General features: G+C 40.7%; 1 protein-coding gene across 2 annotated transcripts in view; it reads left to right on the top strand.

Annotated features, from left to right (window-relative positions):
• SPATA6L (spermatogenesis associated 6 like) overlaps positions 1–15813 on the top strand; it is a 1246643-nt gene that overhangs the window by 162907 nt on the left and 1067923 nt on the right. For both annotated transcript variants that reach the window (XM_044061101.1, XM_044061100.1), the window contains exon 3: positions 2450–2498. In XM_044061101.1, coding sequence (XP_043917036.1) covers positions 2450–2498 — 49 coding nt within the window. The remainder of the gene's footprint in view (positions 1–2449; positions 2499–15813) is intronic.

Genomic DNA, 15813 nt, shown 5'->3' with positions numbered 1-15813 from the left:
TACTAATTAACCACCACAGTATAATGTACCATAATTCTGCCTAAAAAAAAAACATGAGTTTCATGACTTAGAGTTTATCTATGTTTGGGTGGGAGTGGGACCATGTTATGCCCATTGTAAAGTAACCCTTAGAAAAACAAATCATATGCTATAATGTATTCTTGAAACAAAATACTGCATCATCAAATACCATAAAATTGTGTTTTTTCCTTCTGTTCAGAATTCCCATGCACATACAGGTATACAATTTCCTGTAAATATATCTTTAAATCTATATAGAAGTAATTCATTCTATTGCTGAATATATTAATTGAACATTCCTTTAGCCTAAAAGTACCATACAAATATATGCAGAGATTAAAATATATTAATTTGTTAAGGAATCACTTTTAACACTGCCAGTTTTCTTGTGAACCACATAATTTAAAAGAAATGGTTGCATGCTATCTTAGCATTGTCTCACATTTTTGAATTATTATCACTGACAAAGAGCCACTGTATTCTAGTATTTGCTGTATACCATCCCAAACTTCACTTGAACATGTTATATATAAATACATATATGTATGTATAAATGTACACACACACACATACACGAGTGTTAGTAGAATACCTTGCATGTAAAACCAGTTTTAATTTAAAATAATCTTTCATGACAATTGAATGAAAACTAATATTAAGTCATTGTCCAAATATTTCTGTTCCCATCTTCTATCTCCCATCAAAGTGAAATAAGAAATAACACATATGAAAGAAGTATAATGTCTTATGACTTTCCTTTCTCTGCAAACAGATAAGTTGTCATGTTTCCTTAGCTCAAGCATTTTGAAGGTCAAGAAAGTCTGATGTTGGAAATTATACGATAGCTCGTTACTATTCAAAAATGTGCACGCTGATTGGTCAGCCCAACCAGTGTGTCCATTATAACTCAAGCATATACCGATAGAAAAAAGACCGGCCTCTAAAGTAGTATTCAGCAGCCAGACTTTTCTGTTGGAATATGTTATGGAGGGACTGCACAGAAAACAAAGAAAAATTTGGTATGTTTTGTTCTCCGTTACTTCAGTTCAACAGCACTGATGACCTGTGCAAGCATGGGAACTAAGTCCTATATGCTTGTGCAGTACATCAACAAAGCAGAAGAATGCAGAAACAACATGGAGAAACACCAAGGAGTCATTATGCAAAGCCATTATTTAAAAAAGTAAGTAATTTCTTTCTGAAATAATGTCATTGTATAATAGCAATAACCGATGAGTGGGTGTGGGTATATTGAAGATTTACCCACAGCTGGCTTTGTTTAATCACTTGGGCTTCTCCCTCATGATCAAACCATGCCAGTAGTTGGTAAATCTTCACTATACCACACCCACTCATTGGTTATTGTTAAAATATGCAATGTAGTTACATCACTCAGAGAAGACCCTGAAATCAGCATCATGTAAAAAGTTACTCATACTTTGTCTTCTCAGAAGTAAATTGCAGACAAGAAAATCTGGTGCTTGTTATTCGTAGCGCCTAATTCACATCAGTTGTACAGTAGTACAGTTCTCAGTTATTATTATTATTCTGTGCTGCTCTCAATAAAAAAGCACACTTCAAATAACAGAGTTTTGGACTGACTTGTCCACCACAGCACATATGGTTGCAAACATAAATTAAGTTGATATCAGAACAGAAAAGATACAACTGTTATAACTATAAGCTTTCTCACAAAGGGAATATGTTTATAGATCCTTGAAAATTTAGCAAAAGGTACTTGTTTTTACACTTGGAAACAGTCAAGTAACCAACAATTTAGAAGCAGAAAGAAATGTAGGAGATAGTGAAAGGTATAGATTAGCATACACCAACCGAAGACATAAGAATAATTTATGTTAAAGTGGTGTAAGAGCCTCCAGTTTTTGAAGAAGTATTATTTTGCAGACTTACTCACACAACTGTACTTTTGTGTGCTGTGCTGACTAATTTTAGCACATAAAGATACATTCAGGTTAGTAAAATACATGAATAAAGTACACAAACTTAAAATGAATCTGACCAAAGAGAGTACTTTCTGATGACATTATCTTTTTCCGTGCTGCCTTATAGGTATGTTACTGTTACCACTGAAATGATACAAAAATGGTTTCTACACCCCAATAATGCAGTTCCATTATCACCATTTTAATTTTGTTAAATTGTCATGAAATTTAAAAGGCTGCAGAAGAAGACATCTTTGTTAGAATGAACATCTCAAACATTAATGTCAGTGCAATTAATAGGGAAGCATTTTTGTGTGAGCAGAATGAGAAGAAACTTGTAAAATATCAACCGAGTACTATATCTGGTTATAATGTAGTAGTTTAGTCAGCTTGTGTGATACACATCATTAACCTGGTTTGTATTTTTCTGAGAAATTGGCATGTAGTATACAGAGTGAACTGACTTTGAGTTTCTCTTTACCTAGGTGTTTCCAGAAGCAACTGATCCTGCTGATGTAGCACAGCTACTTGAAAGTATGTATATGTACAATATTGTTAATTGGAATATGTAGTTGCAACTGTGAAGATCCTCTTTGATGGACTCTCGGTTGAGTACAGTACTTTTGCTGCTTACACCATTGAAATCATGATTTTTCTTCTCATTGATAAAGTTCTTCTTTTGCCTAAGAATTATATTAGGTGACCATGCAGCTGTTAAACTTCTAGTCAAGATTTGCACTGATACCTGTGATGTCTCAGGGAAGACCATATTGTTGACAACAGCCACAAATGCAAAAGGTTCAGCTAGATTGCCAATAGTAGGAAAGCTTTCTAGCCCATTTCACAAAGACAACTGAGAGATCTGAGAGATCCTAATATGGAGTCCAGTGGAAGGGTCCTTCTCACAACCCTAGTCATACTTTGGCACATTGCCATAAGGGCAAATAATTGTAAGTCAGCTGGAGACCTTAATCTCATCAAGGTAAGGTTGGTGTCACTTTGGTCAGGGAGCTTGCTCTTGACTAGAGCAGGCTGAAGCCTGAACTGGTCCTGGACCTCAGTCAAGGACCTTGAGAAAGGGGAAACATGTTCTTGGTTGTTAAACTGGGAGGTAAATCCTGATGTTCTTACACCACCCTGTTGTAGGATGATTGGCTTGAGCCCTAGGTTGAGAAACCCAATTCAGGAGACCAGTCTGTTGAGTCATCAGGTCACAGACCATAGATACTTGGGACTGTGATCTCAATTTATGGGCATGACCTGCAGGCCCACAAGGGCACAGCTGATAAGAGTCATCGTGGCTATCCTGCACTGAGGATTAATTTCAGGGCCTAGACATCAAGCAACTGGTTGTTGTCTGAAGGAGCTTGGGGCATACATGTGGAATTTCACCATTATGGGGTTGGACCTTAAGCCAGTGCCAGACTTTGAAGAGGTTGTCCCTGCCTCATACTGACGTTGACATCTCCTGAGCTACTGACATCTAATACAGTCTGCCATGTCCTCAGCCCTGCACAGGCATATGCTAACATGCACTGGGTGTCCTGGTTCTCAGTCATATCCATGGTCAGTTATAGGTTCCTAAGTTTGACCTCTCTAACAAGACACTTTGATTGCTGTGACCTCGTGCAGATATGTTCTACCTCCCATATATATCTGTGTATATTTGTGTGTGTGTGTGTGTGTGTGTGTGTGTGTGTGTGTGTGTGTGTGTGTGTGTGTGTGTGTGTGTACATATATTTATTTATATATCATATTCTACAGACACATATGCCTATATCAGTGGAACTTTCATTAGGACATATTATGACTATCAAAGCTCAAACCATCAAATTAACTATAAAATGGTCCTCTTTCATCTCCAAGGTCAGTTGAGGATAGATTAATAAGTTTCATAAATTTGATTGCTCTAACACGAAGTTTGATTTCTGTAACCCCATGCTGATATTTTCCATTTCCCATTTGTGTGTGTGTGTGTGTGTGTGTGTGTGTGTGTGTGTGTGTGTGTGTGTGTGTAAGTGTGTATAGTAGATTCTATAAAAACACACACGTATATCAGTGGAACTTTCTTTATGACATATTCTGCCAAAAATAAGCCATCAAACCACAAACCTTCAAATTAACTACAAAATGAAAAAAAAAACAGCCTTTTGTCCCTTTCACCTCCACACCTTGGCATCTCTGATTAATACTAACTTTGACATTACACAACAATGTGGCTAAGGAGATATGTCATTACCTGAACTGTTCCAATATCTCTCTCCTACATTTAAAAATGATCTGATGTTGTCAGTTTTCATTCATTCCTCAAAGGATGGGTCTGGATCCAACACTCAGATCCAACTCAGCCATTACACTAGCTCATGACCACCAACAAACTCTTGAGCTCCTTTCCTACCCATAATGCACCACGCCTAATGTCCCTCAGATCTTGTTTGCCACTTTTGCGACTAGGTGAGGCTGACTGCAGCTCTCAGGCTATTTGGTTGAGATAAGTAAAATTTCTGAAAAACTTTATCTTTAAAAGTTAGCTTTTGCTTAAACTCTTTCTATTACAAACTTTACTTCATATCTTAAGAATTTTTGCTAACCATACTTACCTTTATTTTCCTTTTTACATTTACCAGTGCATTTTACGCTACCATTGTTGGTAGGCCTTCCCTACCCCATTTTATCTTTTCCTGACAGGGGTGTTATTCGCTTCTAATGTCTCCTTTCTGTTCCTGTAAAAAAAAGTGTGTTACTGTATTTTTGCTGGCTTTTTTACTTCTGTTGATAGTTATAGTGGTGTAGTTGTTGTTGTTGCTGTTTCTTCCTACTGTTTGGTTTTACTTTTTTCATGCATAATGTCTGAGAAAAGAAGTGCGAGAGATGTGGGGATAAAATGCCTTTTTCAGATGGCCACACTCTGTGGATCTATTGTTTAGGTGTGGAATACTAAGATCAATATTGCGATAGTTGTCACTGATTCAAACCAAGGGCTTTAACGGAGAGAAAAAAATAAACTAATCTTAAAGGGTATGTTTCCAACTCCATTCTCTGAAGCCTTAACTAGAGTTCAGTCTCCAAAAATTAAAGCCAAAGATCCTTCAAAAAGGTCAGGATCTGTGGATTCTTTAACATCTATGTCCTTGGAGCTGAAGAAAAAGAGGGAGGAATTGGATTCAAACTCTTCTGGGAGCCGATCATCTTTGGATCTGACCAAGTATTCTTCCAGTCTGACGACCTGGGATCTGACAAAACATTCTTTGCATCTGAAGTCCTTGGATCCTAAGCCATTGCGTCACACTGTATATTCTCCCAGCATGGATTCAGTACCTTATAGGTTGCCCTCCTCTTTTCTGGAGTGACACTTTAAGCCTCCTTCGGTGGTGTCCTCTCATTCCTCCAGAAGACTCATGGAGGGAAATGTGGAAAGGATGATGAGGAGATTCTTCACGGAGCAACTTCTGAAGGGACCCTTCACAGTTTTTACCCCCTTTGGTCAGGAACACCATCCATCTATTACTCCAACTACAACACCTCTTCCTCTGACCCAACTTAGGATCTAAGTCCTTGGATCTGAGAGCTTCAGGCCCTTCTGTATTGGATCTGAAGAGGTCATTGCCTTTGGATGTGACTGTTACTCTGAGTGTACCGGCTGAGCTTCTGTGTTGGATTCAAGCAGATAGAGTCAACTTGTATGCTTTTAGAGCCATCTCTTCCTCTTGGAACTTCGAAACTTCGATGTTGGGCTGGTTGGCTCTGGTTTCTACCTAGGGTGGATGGCTCTTGGAGTGGAGTGGGTGGCAGGCCAGAAACCTTTCTGCTGAGCAGTCTACTTTTAAAGTTGTGAAGAGGGTTTTCTCTGTTACAGCAGGTCAGGTGGGTCCTTTCTCCTTGGATCCTCCCTCAACATCTCAGCTGATTTTGCACCATGATCCTCGGCATTCTCCTCCATGGGGTCAGCTCCACGGGGACAACCAGCTTAAAGCTTCCAGACCATAAAGTTTGGGATTGTCATCTATTCTTCCAGTTCTCTGGATCATCCCACCGAAGACATCCCTAGGAAGAGGACTTGCAAAAAGAGGAACTTGGACTCTTCCTAGGAATCCGTCAGTGAGGATACTGACTTTGATGAGGGAGAAGGGTCTCCCAAATCACCACCCAATGATGTCTCATTTGGAGACGTAATTGAAATCCTTAAACAGAAGGGTGGTTGGTCTATCCAAAACCAAACTACTGAGGAGTTGGTCTTTCTAGAAGCTTTTGTGATTGGCCTGTCTACCTTCTGGGTCACTCCACCCACAGATGAACTTATTGATTTAGTTTCTCAGTGGGCATCGAAGGCACCTGGTATGATTGATCTGATCGCCAAGAGACCAGACAGAATTCTCGCTCCACTGGTAGGAAAGGAACACTGGAGTAAAGGTGGACCATTTGATACAATGGTTGTGGTGGCAGCTACCAAGAAGGAATTTACTGAACAATGTTCCTCTGTCCATTCCCCCAGTAGAGAATTTAGGGCTCTGGATAGATTTGGGAAACAAGCTTATGCTTCAGTGATATTTGCTCTCTGGTCGTTGAACTACTTGGCATACATCACAAGACTGCAAAGTGATTTGATTAAGGAACTTTCAAACTCCCTTTCAGGGGTCACTACTGCAGAGGCTCTAACTTCTATGGCCTCACAGTTGGCTACCCTTCAATCTTTTGCTAATTTGTCTATGAGGCTCATCTCACATGCTGCAGAAAACACCTCAAGGGTGTGGGTTCAGGCATTTCCATCTCTCTGAGGCAGAGGAGGGAGAGATAATGGCAGAAGATGCCCCCATGGCAGAGAAGTCCTGCAAAACCGAGGGTCTAAAGATACCTTTTATGACAGACCCTTTCAATGCTCCTGAAGGGAGGCCCAATTGTCTTCCGCTGGAGGCAGTCGGGGGTCACTTATCTCTGTACAAGGCAGCCTGGCTAGACATAACAAAGGACACTTGGGTGAAGAGAATAATTTCTGGAGGTTAAATTATTCTCCTTTCCCAACCACCTCCATTACCCAAGAAAATCCCCAATGTTCCACTCAGTCAGGGGGATGTAGCAGCACTAGAAATTCAAAAGCTGCTAGAAAAAAAAAGAGTAATTCAAGAGGTCCCTCCAGATCAAATAGTATCCAGAACTTACTCAAGATTCTTTGTAGTGCAATGAAAACAGGCGACTGGAGACTGATTTTGAATGTCAGTGTGTTGAACAAATTGGTTTCTTACACCAAGTTCCGGATGGTCACCGTTCAGTCAATTCTGCCCTTTCTGAGGAAGGATGACTAGATGTGCTCAATAGACCTTCAGGATGCATACTACCACATAAAAATGAACAGGTGATCCAGAACATGCTTACGTTTCCATCTGGGAGCCAGTTCAGAACCCTGCCGTTTGGTCTTACCACAGTCCCCGGAGTGTTCACCAAGTGTATGATAGTGGTAACAGCTCACTTGACACTGCAGGGATTCTGGGTGTTTCCATACTTAAACGACTGCCTCATTACCACTCTGACCAGGTATCAACTGGTACAAGCATGAGAGCAAGTGTTACAGAATTGTTTAAACCTTGGAATAAACATCAGTTACAACAAGTCACAATTACAGCTGACTCAGACATTGGAATTCATAAGTGCAATGTTCAACACAGTTTCTACAGTAGCATCTCTTCCCACTTCGACAGTACAAAGAATAAGAAATCAGGTCAAGAAAATAGCTTGTAGTACCAGAATTTCAGCCTGGTTGATCCTACAAGCCCTGCGATCAGTGTCAGTGGCAATAGTCTTAGTGCCTTTGTAAGATATCACACAAGAATTCTGCAATGGATGCTACAAACACAATGGTCAAGTCTCTCTTTCAACCCATGTCGACAAAAATAAGAATAACTCAGGTATGCAAGAAGCATCTTTCCTGTACAGCAACTGTTCCTAGGCCATCCTTTCATTCTCCCTAAGTCCAAGGCCATAGTCACCATGGATGCTTCCCAGATTGAGTGGGCGGGCATTTTCTGGGGAGCACAGTCCAAGGCACTTGGTCCCATGAAGAGGCCAACTTGCATATCAATGTTATGGAAATGAGAGTGGTGCTTTTGGTGTTACAAGCATTCCAAACCTCTCTCCCTTTCAGAATGATTGTGATCCAAATGGACAACATGGCAGTAGTTTGGTACATAAACAGACAAGGGGGAACCAGATCTTACCCCCCCTGTGTCGATAAGCCCTGGGGGTGTGGCAATGGGCTATTTCTTCCAACCGCTTTCTAAGCAAAGCATATTTTAGGGAAGTCCAACATGATAGCAGACAAATTGAGCAGGTCCATCTTACTGCCTCATGAGTGGTCTGTCAGCAACAAAGTGATGGACATGATTTTACATAGTGGGGCTAGCCTTACTGTGATCACTTTGCATCTCCCTAAACAACAAGCACAGCAGCTTCTTTGCCCTAATCCCCCACCAGAGGAGGAGTCACCGAGGGATGGCCTAGTCCATGATTGGTCCTCGTCTTCTATATGCATATCCTCAACTCCTTTAATTCCCAAATTCCTCCAGAAAGCAGCCAGGTTGAAGAGCAAAAGTCATCCTCATTGCACCTTACTGGCCTTGACAAATTTGGTTTTGCTTTCTTTGGGCTCATTTTCTGTACCCACCTTGGATTCTGGATCCAGCTCCAGACCTGTTGTCTCACCCGACAGGCATGATTCACCCGAACATCTCAAACCTTAAATTGACAGCATGCTTTCTCCAATTCCATTAATAGCCAGGCAACCTTTGCTCTCTTTGCCTGTCCATTTGATTCTGGAATTAAAGGAGTTGGGGATATGCATATAGAAGACGAGGACCAATCATGGGATCCAATGTCTGTCTGCCTGGGATGACATGCTGGACAAGCCACGCTGCTTCGCAAGGGACGGCTTGCACCTGTCACCCCTGGGCTTCCGGATATTGGCAAAGGCTCTTGCCACCCCCATAGTGCCTTTTTTAGGCAAGGCTCAAATTCTAAACCTACCACCCTAGAACACCAAAAAGGAAAAAAACTAAGGGTAATGCTGCTCAATGCCAGAAGTCTCAATCTCAAGATGCACGCACTCGAGGCCCTTCTCAATATGGAGAACATCGGTGTCTGTGCTGTGACAGAAACCTGGTTCAAGGCTCCTGAGAGCACCCCAGCACTAACAGGTTTCACCTCATATCATGCGTTCCGGCCCCAAAATCCGGACAACACCAAGAAAGGAGGGGGGTGTCCATATTCATAAAGGACACCCACACCTCAAGGTTGGTGGCAACGCACGATGCATCGGAGACCATCCAGGTGCAACTAACCATAGGCAAGACTGCTCTGCAATTTGTAGCATGTTACAGGCCACCCTCTCAAACTCAGGAACCTCACATGGCCTTCCTGAAAACATTGGAGGGATAAATGTATCTCCAAACACCATCATACTAGGTGACTTCAACTACCCTAATATAGACTGGGAACACTACTCAAGCCCGAACACTCTAACCCAAAGATTCCTGGAGTTCATAAACTCAAATGCCATGGAACAACTAGTCACCATCCCCACAAGAGGAGAAAACATACTTGATCTCATCATCACGAACATGGGATCAAAATGTTCAACACCGAAGTATACCCCTCACTGGTGAGATCAGATCATAAACTAATCTCGCTGGAGGTCCTCATCCCGCCCCACCTGAAACAAAAAAGACCACAGTGGAAAACTTCTCAAAAGCCGATTTCACACTTCTAAAAACTAGTGTGGTCTCCTTTAAGGCCCCTGAGCCAGTGGTAAACATTACTCAAACCGCTGAATCACTTACAAATGCCTTCTACCAGCACCTACAGGACTGCATGGATCAGGCAATCCCAAACAAAACTAAGACTCTCTGTACCAAAGGCAAGCGTCCAGTCTGGTGGACCCCAGCCATAAACAAGCTCTACAACAAAAGGAGGAAGCTACTACAAGATAGAGCAAAATCCTTGAAAGGTAAGACACCTTTGATCATTATAAGTAAAAACTAAGAGCTCTCATAAAATCATCCAAGGCAAATTTTGAGAGAAAAATCGCCAAGGACTCTAAAGACAATCATAAGGCCTTCTTTAGCTATGTTAGAAACCTAGGAGGAAACTCCCAGATATGCTCAGAATTAGTTCAAAATGATGTGAAAATTACTGAACCTACACACATTGCCAACATACTGGCTGACAGGTTCAGTGCAAACTTCTCCCCTCCCCCCCAAAAGGAGAGATATCTATTCCACAGGATTGTAGCCCCCCAAACATCTCCAACGCCCAGGTGAGAACTGCCCTCACTAAGGCAAAAAACACAGCATCCATGGGACCGGATGGTGTCCCCGGCTGTGTGCTTCATGAACTCAACCAGGAATTAAACCCACAGTTAGGACAGCTGTTTAATCTTAGCCTCACCTCAGGATACGTACCCAAGGAGTGGCGCACAGTGACTGTGGTCCCACTTCATAAGGGCGGTGCCTCCACAGACCCTGGAAATTACCGCCCCATTAGCTTGACAAGCCTTATCTGCAAAGCCATGGAGAGGATCATAATGGAACTCATAAATAAAGACATAGGGAACTTGCAGACTTTGGATCCAACCCAGTTTGGCTTTGTCAAAGGCAGATCCTGCCTCTTAAACTTGGTTGACTTTTTCGAGACAGTCACCAAGGCCATTGATGAGGGAAAGGCAGTCCATACAGCCTACCTCGACCTGGCAAAGGCCTTCGACACAATACCCCACTCAGGTATCATCGAAAAACTCATCAGCTTGAATGTAAACCCATACATCACAAGATGGGTTGCAAACTGGCTACGTGACAGAATCCACAGGGTCAGAGTTGCTGGAGCCATGTCAGACTCAAAGCCTGTCACAAGTGGTGTCCCACAGGGCTCAGTCCTGGGTCCACTCTTGTTCGGCATCTACTTTTCTGAAGTACAAGCAAACACAGGAGGGTTATGGCTGACAAAGTTTGCAGATGACTGCAAACTGGGCGCCATAGTCGAAAACACATCTGACACAGATATCCTCCAGAAGGGCCTCACAGAAATGGATAACTGGTGCCAGAGCCATGGCCTGAAGTTAAACGCCAAAAAATGCATAGTCATACCCTTCGGGAAAAACAAGGTTACCCTAGCTATCATATAGGTGGCAATCCACTGAGCACAGAAAAAGTCATCAGGGATCTGGGGACCCAGGTTGACAGTAGCCTTCGTTTGACACTCATGTTGCTAAAGTAGTTAGGAAAACCTTCTATATCGCCCACCTGATCATGAAGGGATTCACATCTAGATCAAGGGAGGTCATCGTCCCCTGTACTCATCACTCATTAGACCTATGATTGAGTACAATGCCCCATTCGAATGTATCTGACCAGACACCTGCTGCAGCTTGAAAGGCCCCAAAAGTTCCTCACCAAAAGGATAAAGGGTCTCAAAAATATGTCTTATGCTGCCCGACTGAAAGAACTCCAGCTCTATTCAGTCTCATACCGCTTGCTCAGAGGTGACCTGTGCCTGACATATAAGGCCATGTCAAACCCAGATTTGATGAATATGCTTCACCTCAAAAATCTAGATCCCTCAGAACCACAAGGGCAGGAGACTTAAACCTTGACACGGTTATAAATAGAACGTGCTGGAGGGACAGATTCATCACCCAGAGACTCCCTATGCTGTGGAACAAAATCCCGGTACATGTGAGGCAGAGCACCTCGCTGGCCTTGTTCAAGAGGAATCTTGACCAATGGATGGGAGATCGCAGCTATACCCCAGGGATTACTTCAGTGTCACTGCTTGACAGAGGCACAGAAAAATGATAGGCATAGTTTTTATTCAAACTAAAGGGGTGGCGAAAGCCACATAACTATGGGCTAGGCTTATAAATGCCCTTGGGCAGATAGCCTAGTATGAACCTATGAACCTATGAACCTATTATCTTCCCATAAACCCTCTACGAGAAAACTGTACAGAAGTAAATGGAGAAGATCTGTTTATTGGGCAGAGCAGAATCAGGTAGACCCCTTCTCAGCCCTGATACAGTCTGTTCTTGAATTTTTAATAAGTTTATTTAATGATGGTTCTAGTTCATCAACTATTAAAATCCAACTCGCAGCCATTTCTAACTTTCATGTGGGGTTTCAGAATTCCTCTCTGGCTTCCTCTAAACTATGAAAAGCTTTTTTGAAAGCTATTCTTGTACTTAGACCTCCTTATAAAGACACTATACCACCATGGGATTTAAATTTGGTACTGCAAGCTTTAACACAGTCTCCCTTTGAACCTACAGCTAAATGTGATTTAAAATTCTTGACCTGGAAGACTATCTTTTTAGTTGCAATTAAATCTGCTAGAAGAGTTTCAGAACTCCAAGCATTATCTTCTAAGCCCCCCATATTTGATTTTCCACAATGACAGGGTCACTTTACGTACCAATGCTTCCTTCCTACCTAAGGTGGTGTCAGAATCCAACATCAACCAGGCCATTAACCTGTTAGTATTCTTCCCAAATGTTACAAATAAAGGAGAATATATGCTGCATTTACTGGATGTTCATAGGCAGTTGAGTTTCTACCTGCACAGAACAAAACAAATTTGAAAGAAAGACCAGCTGTTTGTTTCATTTGCACATAACAAGTTGTGCGAATCAGTTACAAAGGTAACTCTAGCCAGATGGTTGATGGATTGCATTTCATTTGTCTGCAGTAAATTGAATCTCCTATTACCAAAACCATTAAAGGCTGATTCAACAAGATCTATGGCTACATCCAATGTATTTCAGTCTAGAGCATCCATGGACGTTACATGTGCGGATGGTACCTGGTCAAATCCTCATACCTTTATCACTCATTACAGACTAGATCTGGTCTCGAGGGGAACAGTGGCCTTTGGCTCAACTATACTCAGGAATATCCTTCCTTAGAGTCCACACAGGACTTTAGGTATCTGGGGAATCTGCCACATCCATTAAGGAACGAATAAAAATTGACAGCATCAGATAAAGAAGTTATGTACTTACCATAACGTTCCATCTGTGCTGTCCATTTTCATTCTTCCTTAACTCCCCCCCTCCACCCCCCTCCTTTTCACATAAATGACTTCTGGAGAAATGAGACCCTTAGGGACACCATGTGTCCCTTGTGTTGAACTCCAATTATCACAGTTCTTTTATAGTTATCTCCCTCTGACTCTTTCAAGCTGTAAATATGATCTGAAGGATACTAGGCACAGCGCAATATAGGTAGGAAAGGAGCTCGAGAGTTTGTTAGTGGCCAAATGCTAATGTAATGGCCGAGGCAGATCCGAGTGCCAGATCTGGACCCATCCGTTGAGGAAGAATGAAAATGAACAACATAGATGGAACATTATGTTAAGTACATAACTTCTTTTTAGCAAAACTGGGAATTGGTTAGCAAGATTTCATGATTCTAGTTTCACTAATGCCACAATAGATGAAACAAGAGAATCTCATATATGTGTGGAGTTTGGCTTTATTCACCTGAATACACCAGTAAAAGAAATAAAAGTAAAAAGTCATGGGCATTCAGAAGTTAAATAGCTGAAACATAGGCTTGTCTTTAAAGAGTAATTTGCATATACCCCACAAGCCTCCTCTAAAACATTACACTGTCAAGGCTCTAGCTTTGCTTGGTCTTTCTTGTAGTTTTTGCTAAATGGTTTATCTGTGTGACCTTTTTACCCTTTTGTTTAAATTCTATATAATAACAAATGTTTTGCCCTGTCTATTTTATTTGGAACATATAATTGGTTTAGTTATATAGTTATTTATAACCCACTTGAAGATGCTAAACAAATATTTATCATGCCTTCCAGTTGTTTACATTTAAGTAATGCTCCTTGTTTTTACTAGGATAATAGCACTGCAGTAAGCCTCCTCTAAAACATTACACAGTGAAGGCTCTAGCTTTGCTTGGTCTTTCTTGTAGTTTTTGCTAAATGGTTTATCTGTGTGACCTTTTTACCCTTTTGTTTAAATTCCATATAATAACAAATGTTTTGCCCTGTCTATTTTATTTGGAACATGTAATTGGTTTAGTTATATAGTTATTTATAACCCACTTGAAGATGCTAAACAAATATTTATCATGCCTTCCAGTTGTTTACATTTAAGTAATGCTCCTTGTTTTTACTAGGAAAATAGCACTTTCGTAACTTATGCAGTGTACTTTTTACATTCAGAATGTTTTGGTTATGTCTTTGCATCAAGTTTTGCTGTTAACTAGTGATATTTTTATTAAATTATATACTATAATATTTTATACTGACATCTGATGTGTTTAACTTAGCCTACAGTTCATGACCATTTTCTAATATTTAATATGATTTACTTTGTAGCATTTTTTTCTGAAATGCATTTTTTCTTGTTTCTGCCTTTTCAGTTGTTTTGTGGAGCTTTCCTCTCTGGTTCCTCTCTGTAAATGGGAATTGCTCAGTAGAGATAACCTTAACAACAAAGTATGAATAATATAAAATAACAAATAAATAAGTAGTAAAGGAAATTACTAACCAACCTGTTCTGTTTGTAAGGAAAACCTATCCCATAATCTTGGAAGGCATTATGTAATGTCTCTGTCACATACTTCTAATTATTAATATTTCCTTTTTGTATTGGATTATGTGATCTGTTGTTAGAGTTCTCAACAGTTCATCACAGGCACAGTCTTTTAGATATAGTATGTTAGACATTTCCTTATAGACTAGGCAGTGATCACCTTTAGTGACCTATAAAAAACATATTACAACAGTTCCTGAAGCCTTTCTCAATATATCCAATTTTACAGTTATTTCTGTTTTCTAGTAAGGAATTGCACCTTATCAGGTTGTTGGGATAGTTTGTTTGAAGGTTGTAGAATGTAGTGCTAGGCTTGGCGAGTTGTAAAGTGGTAACAGAGTGCCCAAACATAACCTTTAGAATTAGATGGAGTGAACAATATGTTTTATAACATTGGTAGATACAGACTGCGCAGTGTAAAATATTCTCTGCCATTGTCCTTAGATGTCTTGTGCCATTTTTTAAAATGCCTATTTATTTTGTAGTTACAATTTATGTCATTTTTGCTAAGACTTATATTGCTATGTGTGTTGAAATTAATAGGGAAGTCATTGCTGATGCACTGGATATGTATATATTGTAGACAGTAATAGAGAAATTCACATTCTTTTACTGAATTTAATTATGAGAGAACAGTATTACTTTATATTTGTCCTTCTTTAGCTCTCATTTGTATTTGACATGGTAAACGTTGACATTCTTCTGGACCATTTGCATACTTACTAGGGAGCAATGGGTAATGTCCTGAAGTGAGGCGCTTCATACCTTTCAGGGCTTACCCAGTGGATAATGTGTGAAATTAACACTTTGTCTTCCTATCCTGTCACACATTGGGAGCTCAGAGGATGCTGGTTTTGGTCCCTTGTTTTTCTCCATATACAGGCTTCCATTAGGAGAATTTATTAGTGGAGAGATCTGCAGTATAATTATTATGCTGATGATATCTCTTCTTTCCTCAGGGCAGGTATCTACTGTGGATTTTTTGGTGATCTGGAATGAACCCAGAACTGGTTGATTAGCAGTCCACTGAGACTCAGCACCTCTAAGACTGGTGTTTAATGTTCATCATTCACACTTTAGTGGCATATGGAGTCTGTGCTTGGACAGCTAACCCATACTGGCAGCTTTCCAGAGCTCAGAATTCCTATATCTCACTCTCTGTGATAGGGTATTGGCTAAGCCCCACCCATCATGGGAAGCCTAACCCTTTCATAGAAAATCAGTTATTCAGGCTTTTAGTGTGAAGTAAGATGAACCAAC

This window comes from Protopterus annectens, chromosome 2.part0 (genome assembly GCF_019279795.1).
Source record: "Protopterus annectens isolate FY-2018-M chromosome 2.part0, PAN1.0, whole genome shotgun sequence".
NCBI lineage: Eukaryota > Metazoa > Chordata > Ceratodontiformes > Protopteridae > Protopterus > Protopterus annectens.
Note: the sequence above shows the minus strand (reverse complement) of the source record. Positions and strands in the feature narration are given on the sequence as shown.